The 13903-nt window shown below is 49.4% G+C and overlaps 1 protein-coding gene across 5 annotated transcripts in view; it reads left to right on the forward strand.

Annotated features, from left to right (window-relative positions):
• MYT1 (myelin transcription factor 1) overlaps positions 1–13903 on the forward strand; it is a 65445-nt gene that overhangs the window by 21814 nt on the left and 29728 nt on the right. For all 5 annotated transcript variants that reach the window (XM_077187292.1, XM_077187293.1, XM_077187295.1 and 2 more), the window contains 5 exons: positions 334–434; positions 7466–7520; positions 9384–9414; positions 12563–12625; positions 13304–13551. In XM_077187292.1, the coding sequence (XP_077043407.1) occupies positions 334–434; positions 7466–7520; positions 9384–9414; positions 12563–12625; positions 13304–13551 (498 nt within the window). The remainder of the gene's footprint in view (positions 1–333; positions 435–7465; positions 7521–9383; positions 9415–12562; positions 12626–13303; positions 13552–13903) is intronic.

Here is a 13903-nt window from a genome sequence, read left to right on the forward strand (position 1 = left end):
CCATCTTGGATGTACATCACCCTAAGATTGAATTATCCCAGTGTTTCAATGTTAATTTTCAACTACTAACACTGTGTTTTCCAACTGAGGACCGAGCTGAGCAGAGCTGCAGTGTTTGGGGTAGGCTGAGGGTGGAAATTCTTTATGGTTTGGGCTCTTGGCCTTGGCACAGCACCTGGGGTCCTGCTCAGGGCATGGAGACCCTCAGGGATCTGTATGGCCATTAAAGAAACCAGGCAGGGAATAAACACTGCATTTCTATCTGGTGGGTGCTGCTGAGGGGGGCTGGGCTGACTCTGGGTCCTGACCCTGTTTTCCTCTTTCCCTGCCCAGAAAATGAGTTTCGGGGTGAGCTGCTGAGCCAGAGGTGGACCTGTGGAGAGAAGATCAGCAGCTGCGAGGGAGCCGCCGGCCTGCACGGCACGCGCATCAAGGTGGGCACGCAAGCAAGGACATTTTTAGGACAATGAACCCTCCACCCCATGAGCTGGCCATGGGACAAGGGCCACATGTGCTCCAGCTCCTTCTGGGCCAGCTGCTCCTGGGGGAACGGAGCCTTTCCGGTGCCCACAAAGTGATGGGGAGCACTTGGAAATCTCTGCGTCCTCGCTCCAGCCAAACCTCCTGTACAGTGAATCCGGGCAGGGAGGGCTTCCAGCTGTCAAAGTTTGGCTTGGAGTCCCGATATTTAAATCCTTGCCTTCCTCCCCGGTGCCATCCTTCAAGGGTGGCTCAGATCTGGGTATTTAGGTCACTCCCAGCCCTGTTAAAATAGGCTCTTTCTCCAAGGCGCCGGCTGGTCGGAAGGAGCCCCTTGAACACCAGGTGAAGCTGCGGTGCCTTTGGAGGGGACAAGCGAGTCATTCATCCCCACCGGGACCCTGGACAGCTCCCGGGGCTCAACACAGCCACTCATTTACTGCTGCAGCTGTGGCTGATGAAAGAGGTACAGCCAAGGCTGTCAAACCTCCCGGCAGATTCACTGCCAGCAGATTAGGAAGCTTTAATTAAGCAGAGAACTGGGCTGTTCACTGCACAAATGGTGCTTCCTGTCCTATTTTGGCCTTTCAGTAGCCAGGCACCATCTCCTGTGAGTGGATGGACCCACCTGGGTGATGAGGAAGCTTCCTTAGGTGACTGATGTTACCAACTCTTCCTGTATCCCTAGATAAACCAAACCCTGGGAAAATTCCAAACCAGCAAAAATCCACACTTAAAAACATCCTTCTTCCCTAACAAGCTGTCAGCTGCATGCAGGTGTCGCCAGGAAAGCTCACACCTTCTTAGAAAGCAGAGTAAGCAGTTGTTGCTATATTTAAAATGAGCTCAATTAAGGCTTTTCTATTGAACCTGCCAAATAAGCACTTAGGTTAGATTTAATAAGATTGTCGTATGTTAATAAAGTAATGATTACAAAAGGTAACATTCCCAGTACCTGGCGCTCATCTGGTGCTCTGTCTCTAACAAGCACATCACGAATATTTAACCATTTCTGCAATCCTCTGCTCTGCTTATCTGTGCTTTATCTGAGTGCCTGGCTCAGAGGTGAGAGGAGGAAATGGGGAGGGGGAGTCTGAAGGGAGCCTGGATATTGTGTGAGTGTGCAGCCCTCTTACCTCATGGGGGGAGAGGTCCTGATCACTCTCTAACCTTTGGATCTGCATTGTGTGCACATGCTTGCACTTCTCTGTGTGCTCATAAATATATATTGTATTTAAATGTAGTTTTTCATGCCAGTCACAGCTCGTAATCCACAGGATGCGCAGCGGTGAAGGACAACGGGATGTGGGGCACGTTTACTTATTTATTTTTGCCTCTAAAGAAGTCCAGGCATGGGATAAAATTTCCCATGACAGGTTTGAAATGAGATCTCTGCAGTGCTGGGGAGAGCTGATCTCTGCATGGAGCCAGCTGAGCCCAGGCGTTGCTGCCAGGGCTCGTCCTGGACTGTGGTGTCTGGTGGCAAAAATGAACCTTTGCCTCCCAAATCTATTTTCCTGTGCCATTGGGATCTAGCTGGGAGGCAGCTGAGTAGCAGGCAGGTTGTTGGTGAGGGCTGGCTGCTGTCAGGACAGGTAGGGTGGATGGTGGTGGGGCCACCAGAGCCCATCCCTGCTGTCCCCTTCGCAGAGATCTCATCAATCTCCCCACATTGTGCCACCCAAGGATAATCTCATGGAAAAGGCAGCTGGCTTATCACAGAGCTGGAAAACAATGAGATTGAAGAACTACAATTATTTCCCCCCCCCTCTTCCCTACCCCTCCTCTTCTGGCACGGGAGCCATCAGCACGCACGGAGCCACTCGGGTCTCGCCGGCATTGGGATTGCGCGCTGTGGCGCTTCCCAGGAGGGGAGAGGAAGGTGTGTGTCAACTCCAACCACGGCCCCTGCAATCAGCCAGCCTAATGCTGGGCTGTCAGAGCTGTGGAGGCAGCGGTGCAGCTGCGCCTGTGTCAGATGTGATGCTCAGGAGCAGCTTTTCTGCTCTGCTTCCCCCAAGTGTGGAGGATGCTGCTGCCACCGCGGCAGCGCTTGGGAAGCGCTTCACTCGCAGCGCTGGGTGATTCTGGGGGGGGGCTGGACCCTTTCTGCAAATGCAAAGTGACAGCACGGCTTCAGGAGGATGTTTGTGACACAGCTGGAGTGTCAGATTCGAGGTGGGTACAAGCTGTGGGTTTGCATCTCGACATGTCAAGGCAAAATCCTCCTCCCTCCCCGACTCGGAGCCAGGAACACCGTGCAGGGTGTCCTTTCCTGGAAGCAGTCAGAGCAAAAGGCAGATGGGAGCTTATTCAGCTGAGAACAGGACTCACAATAGGTGGAACGTCAGGAGGATTTAAATCAAGCAGCTAAGAAGACCCTAAAGGAAGGAGAGGGAAAAAAATCCCTCTAATCTCAGAGTGTGGTTATAAAATAGCAGCTGAGAGCTACTATTGAGCCTTTTTTAAAAAGTAGAGGCACACTGCTGATCAAGAGTATTTCTTCCTCCATCACTCCTTATTTATTTTTTTTTAAAAATTCCCAGCTAGAGAAGGTCCAGCAGGACAAAATCCTCCTCGTTTTCTGCAATGAACAAAGATGCCATGGCACTTTATGGAGAGGAAAGGGGAGAAATTTGGAGACCCAGATCCAGGTCTCTCCACCTGTGTTCAGCCTGCAACAGCCAAGGAGGGATTCCTCATAAGAAACAAAAGGGAGGAGAAATCAGGATAGGCCATTCAAACCCATCCTCACTGAGAGGCAGTTTTGCTGCCTTTTCCCTTGAGGAGCTAAAGCAGGGACTCTTTGGATCTTCAAGAGGGGAAGGACCAAGCAGAAAACCCCTTTTCAATAATTCTGTAGGAAAAAAAATGTCATTTCTTCTGGCATTTTCCTTCTGCTGCTAGGCAAACATAAGTTGGGGGGGTTTTAAAAACTAAAAATAGAGGCACTGTGTGTCTGTCTGTCCCTCTAAAGCTCAGATGCTGCTTCCTGCAATTGGCATTTTGCTACATCTACAAATGAGCACCAATGGAAGCTCTGCTGCTTTCAGTGTAAAATAAATATTCCTGCTGAATCCTCACCTCCCTTTGTCCAGCTGAAGGGTTTTTCAGCATGTTTATTTTCTCTGAGCTCCGTGGTGCTCTTGAATACATATAAAGTATTACTGCTGACCGGGGGGAATTTCAGCAGGGCCTTTAATGGCAGATTTGCATAGAGCTGTCGAAGCCCAGGCACACCTGGGCATCAGCACGTGCTGGGCTCCCAGTGGGTTTGTGTTCTGTTATGTTCCTTGGGCTTCCAATGCAAAGGAAATGTGTATTAAGACAAGAAGGGAAAAGAAAATGTCAACCCTGTAGGTACTCCAGAAAATGAAACTTCAGATCCGTGCTGTATTGCTGTCTTGGCAGCAGAACAAGACCTGGGCTGTAGAATCTGGCTGTTAAAATTCACACTGTGCTCAGGTTAAACTCTTTTTCAAGTTTATCTGTCTGAACATCGTTGATTTAAGTCTGCAGCATTGACAAATTATCATTAAAACTTGTATTCTGTTCATGTCAGGGAGCTTCTTAGTGAGGGTAAACAGGATAGGGGACATTTCTTATTTTTAGAGAGAAAAGAGGGGGAAAAGGGGAACATAGAGATGCAGTCACATTCCCAAGGTTACCCTGACTACCACTGATCTCAATCCTGAAGGGAGTACCCTGAGACCCAGCACAGGGTCCTCTCCTGTAGTGTTGGGTTAGGAAACTTGCTAGATGCTGATATTGATTTAATCTTAGAGATAACCCATGCATAAGGTGAGGAGGTGTGGAATAAACCTCTGTCTTTTCCAGCCAGACTAATGTGCTTGTGACTGGCATCTGGCAGCAATAATTTATTTGCAGGTTTCCTTTTGGGCTGCTTTGTTTTCATTCAGAGTTAAAGCAATAAGACTGAAATCCAGACAGCTCCTCAGCCTGGCTGTTATGTGAACAAGAGAGAGAGCTAATGAAAATAGCCTGTCGGTCTCCAGGACTGCAAACATGCACTGTGTGACCTGAAATTTCACATTAAAACGATCTGTCTAGAGGGCTTCTGGCTGAGAAGGCAACAATAAAGGACAATGGTTTCATGTAACCTTCCTGCATCTGAGCCTGATATCACAGAGGCTCCAGAAGCACAGGCAGGGCTCTGCCAGTTGTTTAGGTTGCCTGGGAGGAGCAGGGGCTGAGCTCTATAATGGATCTTATTCCTGCACTTTGGAGGGAAATGAGGATTTTGGAGGATGATCCTGATGTTGGTTTAAGCTGAAAAAAGGACCTTGATGGTAGAAAAGAGAATCTGGGAGCACAGAGCACACCCCATCCCAACAGTGATATAAATACTATAAAAACACAGCAGTGGGGCTGTGTCAGGGTCTCTAAACAAGCAATGGGGTGTTCCCTATAGGGAAAATGCCCAATAATTTAGAAATTTGGAGTTGGGTTGCTTTGGGTTGTTGGTGGTGTTTTTGGAGTTTTTTTGGGTTTTTTTTGGTTTTTTTTTTTTTTTGTAGAATAGGCCAAACAAGGCAGCCTATTTGGCTTTTCCATTCTTTGGTCCTTAGCAAGGTTGGGTCACCAGATGTCCCTTCCAGCCCTGAGAATTCTGTGACCCTGTGGGTCTGTACCTGCCTTAGGTGGCTCCTGTCCCCTTTGCCCATGTGGCGACTGAATCTGCTCCTGCCTTCCCAGGGTGTTTGATCCTGGCTTGAAAGAGGAATGGGAGGCAATGGGAGGAATTGCTCTGAGGTGCCGTGGTGTAGTGAGGAGCCTGCATGCCAGCTCACATGATATTCAACTCCCAAAGACAAATGTGACCTGAAATGGGATCTCCCCTATTTATAGATAAGCAGCTTGAGCCCGTCCCACCTGTCTGGCTAAGAAAAATGAAATTTTGCTTTGCTTTTCCATGCTGTCTGTGGGTCCTGGCCCCTCACAGGCTCTGCCCATTGCCCTTCCCACAGCCTGACCTCCTCTGCCCCTTTGATCTGCAGGAAACCCATATTGCCCTAACACACACCAATTCCCTGTAAGAATAGTCCAAAAAAGGAATAAAAGAGAGAGAAAAAAGAGAGAAAAAGCCCTCCCTGGCATTGCTGGTGGTGGAGGCTCCCAGCAGTGCAAGGTGCCGCTGTGTGTGGCAGCATTAGGGAGAGAGCTCAGTGCGCCGTTGTTGGAAGGCTCATAAATGTAATGAAGTCCCTGTGACACCTGCTCCTCTCCACTCTTTAAACCAGAGCCATTGGTCCACAGGGAACTGGGGCTTTAAAAATACAAATTATAGTAATTGTCTGCTGTGTTATTGGGAAGATTGTAATAAACGTGCAGCACAACACTGCCGTGCCATGAGCTGAATGCTGACAGGGTGCATAAATTGCTCCAGGTTTTGATTCCCCTCACCCCCCCTTCTTTTTTTTTTTTTCTTCTTTCCTCTCCAACCCCCCCATCTAACAAATCATTGCATGTTCACATTGAATTTCTGGAAGGTGGCAGTGTGAAGGAGAGAGGTGCCTGGGGGAAACTTCATCCCTCCTCTGAGGGGTTTTTAGCTGTGATGCCCCAAGGCCTGGAGACCTTGGTCCCTTCTCCCTGCCTGCCCCAACAGCCTCCTTCCCTCTTTGCTGCTCCCAAACCACAGGGAAAGCACCAAGCAGCGTCTCCTTTGAGGGTGAGGAGCCCCTGGGAGCTGTGAGCAGCATTCACCAAGGTGTTTTTAGGGTGCATGTGGGGATTCAGCAGCACACACCCTACCTGCACCATCCCCACTGCCAGTGGAGCAGCAGATGCTCTGTGTGCATGTCCCTTCCTGCCCCTGGACCAGAGAGAGCAGAGGTGGTGTCCCTGCTCTGTCAGGGGTGCTGGAGCTGTAGAAACTCCTCATTTAGGAATAATACAGGAGCTGGCTTGTTCCTTCTCTAACTGGGCCTGTAGAGGATATTCCAAAGAGAGTTGGTATTTATTATGTCAAATCCCACTTGCAAATGGCTCTTTCACCTCCTTTTCTCTCTCCTTGTAATCTCTGGATTACATGTGTCCCACATGGTAACGATGCAGTAAAACCCAAATTGTCTTCCCAGCCTAGCAGGCTCTGACCCCCTGCCCTGCTCCCACCCCAACCTTGCCATTCCCCCTTGGCATTCACTGCCAAACACTCCTCTCTGCAGAGAGAGCATCTGGGTCAAGGGTGAGACACAAAACAGCTCTTTGACCGCTTCAGCAGCTCCTCTGACAGCATTAATGAAATCCCATTTAAATCATTCCAGCCATGCCATGGAGGTCCCTGCTTTCCTGCTCCCACCTCCAGGCACTGCCTGGTTTCAAAGGTGCTGCACCCCAGAGGTGGCTGCACTTCAGACTTGTGCTACCTTGTGGCATGTGGTGATGTTTAATTAATATCCAGAACTTTGAAGTCCCCGATGTTACTTATTCATGCCCGTGTTCCCTGCAGACCTCGTGTTTGATGTCCATGTTGTGAGTTATTTAGATGCAGTCATCTTTGTGGCAATTTTAAGAAGAGAGGAGAGGTTGTTCTTTAGGGCACTTGTGAAAAATTGCCCTTTTTCAGGCAGGAGATCAGCTCAGACACATATTCAGAGATTTCTGATTCTGTGTTGGCATTCCAGCCAGGTGCTCACAGCAGTTCTGTGCTGTAAATCCAGAGAAATCAGCTCTGCCTTTAACAAGGGCTATCTCATGCACAGCCAGCACATCTGGGTGTTTGTTCCTCTGTGCTACACAACAGACAAAGTCCTTCCTGTGTCCCAGGATGTAGAAATTAATTTAAAATTGCTAAATCTGGGCACTGTGGGTTGAACAACATCATCAAGGTAAGAAGCTTCCATCTCAAAAACACGGGAAAGCTTTCCCAGCCACCCACAAAGCCACAATCACATACGAGCTCGTCCTTTAATGCTGATTTTCTGGTTATCTCTCAGTAATGATATTTTTCTCTCTGTTGCAGATGAGTTTAGAAAATGATGATAAGAGAGCACGCACGCGATCCAAGTCTGTCCGAGGTGAGTGGGAGCCCTGGGCTGTGCAGAGCTCAGCTCCCTGAACTTCCCTTGCTCCAAACAGGCTTTGGTTCTTCAAATCCAGGCTTGACTCTTTAAGTTATGCTCACTACCCCTGCTCTAACCCCACTGAATTTTGCCTAAAAAAACCTGCAAATGTCCCAACCACAAAACTTTATAGGCCCTGATGATATTTAACCCTCATCCCCTGCACTCAGCTGAAGGAAAATAACAAGCAAATAAGGGAAAAAGCCTCCATGCCTGCTTTGCTGTAGGGGATGGCAATCACTGGAGCTTCAGATCAGCTCCCAGGGCTTTCATCAGGCTCATTCTGCCAGCGGCTTTGAAGTCACACATCTGAGAGTGCCTGGCAGAAGTAGCTCATGCTGCAGAAGCAAATGGGCCATGCCCCGGCAGGGATGGGAGGACAAACAACTGGTTAATTGAGATTGATTGGGATTTATTTCTGGATTAAAAAAAAAGAAAAGAACTGAAATTCTGTGCATGTTTTCTCTCTGGGAGAAGGAAAGAGGCTCTGGCAGAGCCCAGGTTGTCACCTCAGGTAGTCCCATAGCCATGGGTGATGGTTGTGATGGTTACAGACCAGCCTCTCTATTTTTTGGTTCATTTTTGTGGCTGTAGATGTGACGAGTGACAAAGGTGGCTGGAAGTGAGGAACCAACAAGGTTGGAAAGGTGTGATGGCTGCAGGGAGTGCAGCTTCATCCTACAGCTGGGCTGGGCCACCTTCCTTTTGTCCTCACCTTCCTTCCTCCTTGCTCTTTACAGCATCTGCACCTTTTAAAAACAAAACCAAACCCAGATGTTGCCAGCTGCGTTGAGCTGAGCTTGAATATCTGGATTTCATTGCTTTGTTGCACATACACAAAGGTGCTCGTTCAGGTTGCAAATGAGACTGCCCTGATTCTATTTATTTTCTCACACCCTGCCTTTTCCACACTTGAATCTGGGTTTCTCGATGTGAAAAGGTAATTTATTGCCTGCACCCTGGGACTCGTCACTGCCTCCAGTTTGTTGAAGCTTGTGAGTCATCCCACTGGGAGCTGGATCCCAGGAAACCCAATTAGCTCAAACAAATTGAGCAAACGTGTTATGGTTTTTTGCCTGGGCAAATTTAGACTTGTGCTGAGGGATTTTTTTTTTTTTCCTCTTGATTATTTGGATTCCTGGCTGGATGTAAGGTTTCAGCTGCGATGTGAAGTTGCTGTGTGTTCTTGTTATGAGCAGTGAGAAGCTCTCTTATTGACAAGTGGGGAATAATCCCTAAAAATCCTACAAATTCTTGTTTACCCTATACCCCAAGTAACAAATCCCCACCATATGTCTGAGCATTGGCAGGGACTCCTGCCTCAGTCTGATGGGACAGGGAGAGGAGAAAGATACTGGTGAATGTGGCCATTGCAGGAAAACAGTTGTGAAGTGTGAAAGAAGAAATTGATGAGCAGCTTTAAAGGGCAAAAAAGAGAGATGAAGGCATTAGAAAACTCAGTCTTTATTTAGAAGTGTTTGAGTTACATGCATGCATGTTAGAACAGTTCCATTGACTTCAAAGTCATCACGGATTCAAAGAACAGAGGCAATCCCTGATGCTGCCAGTGTGCACTCACCTGCCTGAAAATCAGCAGAGGCGTGAGGATTTACAAGGCAGGGTTATAATTTGCTACAGGCTGGCATGCAACAAAGGACAACAGGACACATTGGCCTTTTCTTTCCCAAGTGGGATGTCCAGGGATGAAACAGGAACCCAGCTGCTGGCAGGAGAGCTTCGGTCTCGGGGGGTCGGGCACCTCTGGTTTGTTTCTGACCTTGTGTTTGTTTCCATTGCTGCATCCTGCCCCTTGCCCAGTGCCCACGGAGCTCATCGGCCAGGAGGTGAGGTAAGGACCCTGCTCCTCCTTGGCCATGGGAGGGATGGAGGGGGGCACATGGTGGGACTGGCTTGAGAGAAGCCCCTCAGCTGGGAAACCTGGGTGAGGGCAGAAAACCCATGGGATTAATGGGCTCTTCTATTGGTGGTTGTGTCCAAGTCCTCAGGGAAAACACATCAGGGGAATCACAAGAGTTAAAGAAATAAACTGCACCTCTGGATGAATGTCATTAGACTGGAGACCCTCCAGCCATCCTCTGTCCCACCCCAGATTTAAATCCCAGTCAAACCTAATGCCCACAGTTTGTGTTTCAGGATCATTGGGGACACCATCCTGCTAACCAGAGGCGTTTTTTTCCCCATATTTGTCACATCACTTCTGGTGCTGGATGCTCCTCCAGCCCCCCTGTCCTTTGCTCGGTCACTGAGCTCCTGTTGTCACTCATTTAGCAGTGCTGGGATGCCAACAGCAGCAGCCAAAAGAGCAGGAGCAGAGCCTGTGCAGCCTCCCGAGCTTCTCATTAGATCTAACAGCCTCCCCCACCTGCAAGCTCCCCCCAAACCTTGCACAGGGGCTTTGCCAGAGGTAGGAGCCTTTAACCCGGACAGGGGCTGCCTCTCCTTGCAGCCTCTCGAGCGTGTCAAAGAGTAATTGCACCTAAACCGACCCAATTTCAGAGCATTTTGCTCCTCCACTCTCGGATTACTCTGGAGAGCCGGGAGGAGCCAGCACTGGGCATGCCCCTTCTCCAACTTTTATTGCTGAACACTTGAGTGGAGGTGGTAATTGGAGCAGGTGACATATCTAAGGGGCAGGACAGAGTGCTCCACAAAGCCATCTCTGCAGCTGTCACCTAATTGCCTGAATAACTGGACGATTAATCGACTAATTGGAAGCAGGGCATCGTCTGCATAACAATAAGAAGCCCTTTTGTCAAGCAGATGAAGGCAGCGGAGAGGGGGGAGCGGTTCGGTGTGGTGGCTCTTGAGGGATGGAGAGCAGCTTTAATAGACCTCGAATCCCGTTTCCCCTTTCGGGACTCGTGCCAAAATACACGAAAACTCCCTAAAGGAGAGTGGGGAGGGAAAGCCTTGCCCAGAGCATGTAGAGCATCACCTTTGTGCTGGTGCTTTTTAAAGGCATTAAATCAACAAAGTGAAGGCAGAAACATCCCAAATCGACACCTGCTTCGGCAAACCTCGGTGCTGAACCACTCGTGTCTTTCCTACGTACTTTTTATTGCAGGCTACATTAGACCACATTAAAAATGGGGTGGTGGGTAATCTGCTTTAATTGATACAGGAAAACTTATAAAAGCCTATAACATCTTCATCAGAGCTGCTCCTGTTTGCCATTGAATGAGGCCTTTTTTAGGCAAGTCACTGGTGACATAAGCACTGCTCTGTCTTTTGGTGTGCAGTCACTGCAAGTGTGGCTGGGGCTGCTTGGGACAGAGCAGCCTCAGTCAGGCCTGAGGACAATTGAAATTAAATAGACTTTTAGATCATAAGCAGCAAGGAGGAAAGCTCCCTCTCCCAGTTGCACATGTCAGGGGCGTGAGATCTGGGCCTCTATGACCTCCAGTGTCCTGCTGGAGAAGGGACACTGTGCTGCCAGGCCAGACCCCAGCTGTGGCGGGGCTGGGACTGTGTGTGGATGCCAGAAGAGCTGGGAGCCATCCCACAGGAGATGGCACTGGAGGATGTGCAGCAGCACGGGTTCAAGCCAGGTCACAAGCAAAGGGGACAGCAGGAAGGGGGATTTATCTGGGGGAGCCGTGAGGGGCAGCTTCCACCTCCCCAGAGCACTGTGTCCCCTTAGGGGATGTGGTGCCACTGATTGCCCTCTCAGCATTTGCTTTGCTAACCTAAAGCCAGTCAGTCTCCCTGAAGGAAGGATTCCTACTCTCCTGACAGCTCAGCAGCACTGTCCTGCCCCGGTTTTGGGTTGAATTGTGGTTTTTGAACACAAAGATCTGTCTTGTATTCTAGGGAGCTGAACCATTATTAACCTGCCAGTGCTCCCAGAGCTGCTGCACCCATTAGTGCAGCCAGACCCTCTGTGTCCTCAGCTTCCTGCAAGGGCTGAGCTCTGCTGAGAGCAAAACTCTGAGTCCCTAAAGCCTGACTTGGCACTTGGTACTATTTAACGTTGTCCCATGTCTTTTACTCTGAGAATAACAGGCTGGCCAGATCCCCTCTGGGCTGGTGATGCCTTCTCCCTTTGCACTGTCATCAAGAGATTTCATTAGCTCTTCCAGCTTCCCAGGCTGAGGGTGATACAGTGCTAAATGAGGTTATTAATCCTACACGACTCCAGAATTCCTCAGACATCAGGCAAGTCACTTGGGCATCCTATAATCAATGCCATAATCTGGTTTTGCCAGAAAATGTTTGCTTTAATGCTCCTTATCTGGAGCCCTTACAGCTCCTGAAGCTGGGACTAATTACCCCTGCAGGGGAGGCTTGTGGTCCCGTGTGAGGGATGCTCAAGTGAAGGCAGCAGTGACTGTGAGCGGGCTCAGAGCTCCCTGCAAGCCTTTAACTCATCCTCTTCTGCAGAGCAGCAAGAAAAAATTGCAGGGATTTGGGAGATCTCATCACCTAAATCCCATCCATTCCCCCAAAAGTGAGGTTTTGAGGATTTTAGTCCTGGGGATCTCCGTCCAACATGTCTGGCTAAAACCTCCTTGATAAAGTCCCAGTCTGCTCTTCCCCAAAGCACACACATTTCTTACTGTAAGTGGCCCCAGTTCCCTGACAAGCCACCAGATAAGGGAAAATCCCATGTTTTCCTCCTGAGAAAAAGAAAACTGGAGAGTAGCAGCAGGGAGGCAGAGTGCAGTAGCTGTCTGCCTTTAAAAGCTTGCTCTCACACATGCAAATCTTTAATTAAACACACTCATAAAACTATAGCAAACTGTTCATCTAATTAAATGGGGTGAGTAATTTCATTAATTTTTAGCAAGCTGCAAGGCTGCTCTCCTGCCCTCCTCCCTTGGAATTCAAAGGGACAAACGGAACCACTTGAAGGAAATTACCTTCCTGCTTGCAGTAAGCTTGTTCCTTGGGCACAGGACCTGTTTAACTGACTGTAGGTGATACAATCCTCATTAATTCTCTTGCTCTTCCTGATGGTGGTTTGTTTCCCTCCCCAGCTGTCCAACCCCAGGCTGTAATGGGTCAGGACACATCCGTGGGAAGTATGCGAGACACAGAAGGTGAGGTGGGCTTGGAGGTAGAGGGGATAGAAAAATGTGAGCAACAGAGCCAAAGACAGGTGTTCACTGAGAAAGGCTGGTTCATAGCAGCAATCTAATTTGTCTGCCCCAAATCTTCTTGTTTCTGGCTCTCCATCAGTCCCCAAGGGATCCTGGGGGGATCTGCTTCTCCAGACTCATAGCAGCCTTCCTTTAGACCCCAAACTTGGCCAGAAGTGCCTGACTCAGCTGTCTGGGGGTGGTGGGAGCTGCTGATGGGCAGAGATTTTGGTCTGCTTTTATGGCTGGGGAAGGCAAATGAGAGCACATTGGCTGCCTTGGAGGTCATGCAAGCCTTAACTGAGGGTTTTCATCACTCCATGAACCATGCAATTGGAGCAGTTGGGGCTGGTTCTGCACCCTGTGCCTGGTTGCATCACCAACATTAGTCCTGGGATGCCACATCCCAGTATTCGTGTGCTGTTTCTGGAAAAAAAGTTGATGTAGTTTCACAGTCAAGGTCTAAGAGTACATGTGGCCACAGAGGTTAAACCAGCTAAAAATCTGGGGTGCTGGATGATTTTTTGGGTAGTATTTGTGTAATTGTCCCACTTATGTTTGCCTAACCAGTTGGGATGAGGTAGCCAGGCCTCTCTCACTCAGCAATGCCTCCTCTCTGCTCCTTGATCCCATCTGCAGTTTACAAAGCTGCCCTCTAGCCAAGAAGAGGAAACTTCAGGATGCTGAGGCCGAACATCTGGTGTCCAAGAGGAAATCCCACCCGCTCAAACTGGCCTTGGATGAAGGCTACAACGTCGACAGCGACGGCAGCGAGGAGGCCGAGGCCAAGGAGGAGTCTGGCTCTGATGAGTCAGAGGGGATGCTGGAGGAGGATGAGGCAGAGGCCATGGAGCAGGAGGAGACACACAGCCCCGAGGCAGCAGAAGGTGCTTCATCATTATTGAGGGCAGAGCTGTGTTCTGCAGGTGAAGAAAGGGCAGGAAGGGTTGACAGCCAGGAGTTATAGCTCCTCTGGATTATCTACAGGATGGGTGCCCCAGTTACTGGGGGGGCCCAATGTTGGGTAGAGGCACAATGGCAGTGCTTGGGTTAAGAGGAGAAGGCACAGTGCCTCCAGTGTCTTAAAAATGAGAGCTTTTCCTTCAGGGATGCTCCCTAGGGAAGGACCCATGGAAAACACAGAGGAGCTTGCTGTATGATGGGGAAGCCAGCCAGGGTCCCACGCAGCTGCCATGAGGGGCTCAGCAGGATCCTCCTCCCTGTACAGATTTGGCCACT

This window comes from Agelaius phoeniceus, chromosome 17 (assembly GCF_051311805.1).
Source record: "Agelaius phoeniceus isolate bAgePho1 chromosome 17, bAgePho1.hap1, whole genome shotgun sequence".
Classification (NCBI taxonomy): Eukaryota; Metazoa; Chordata; class Aves; order Passeriformes; family Icteridae; genus Agelaius; species Agelaius phoeniceus.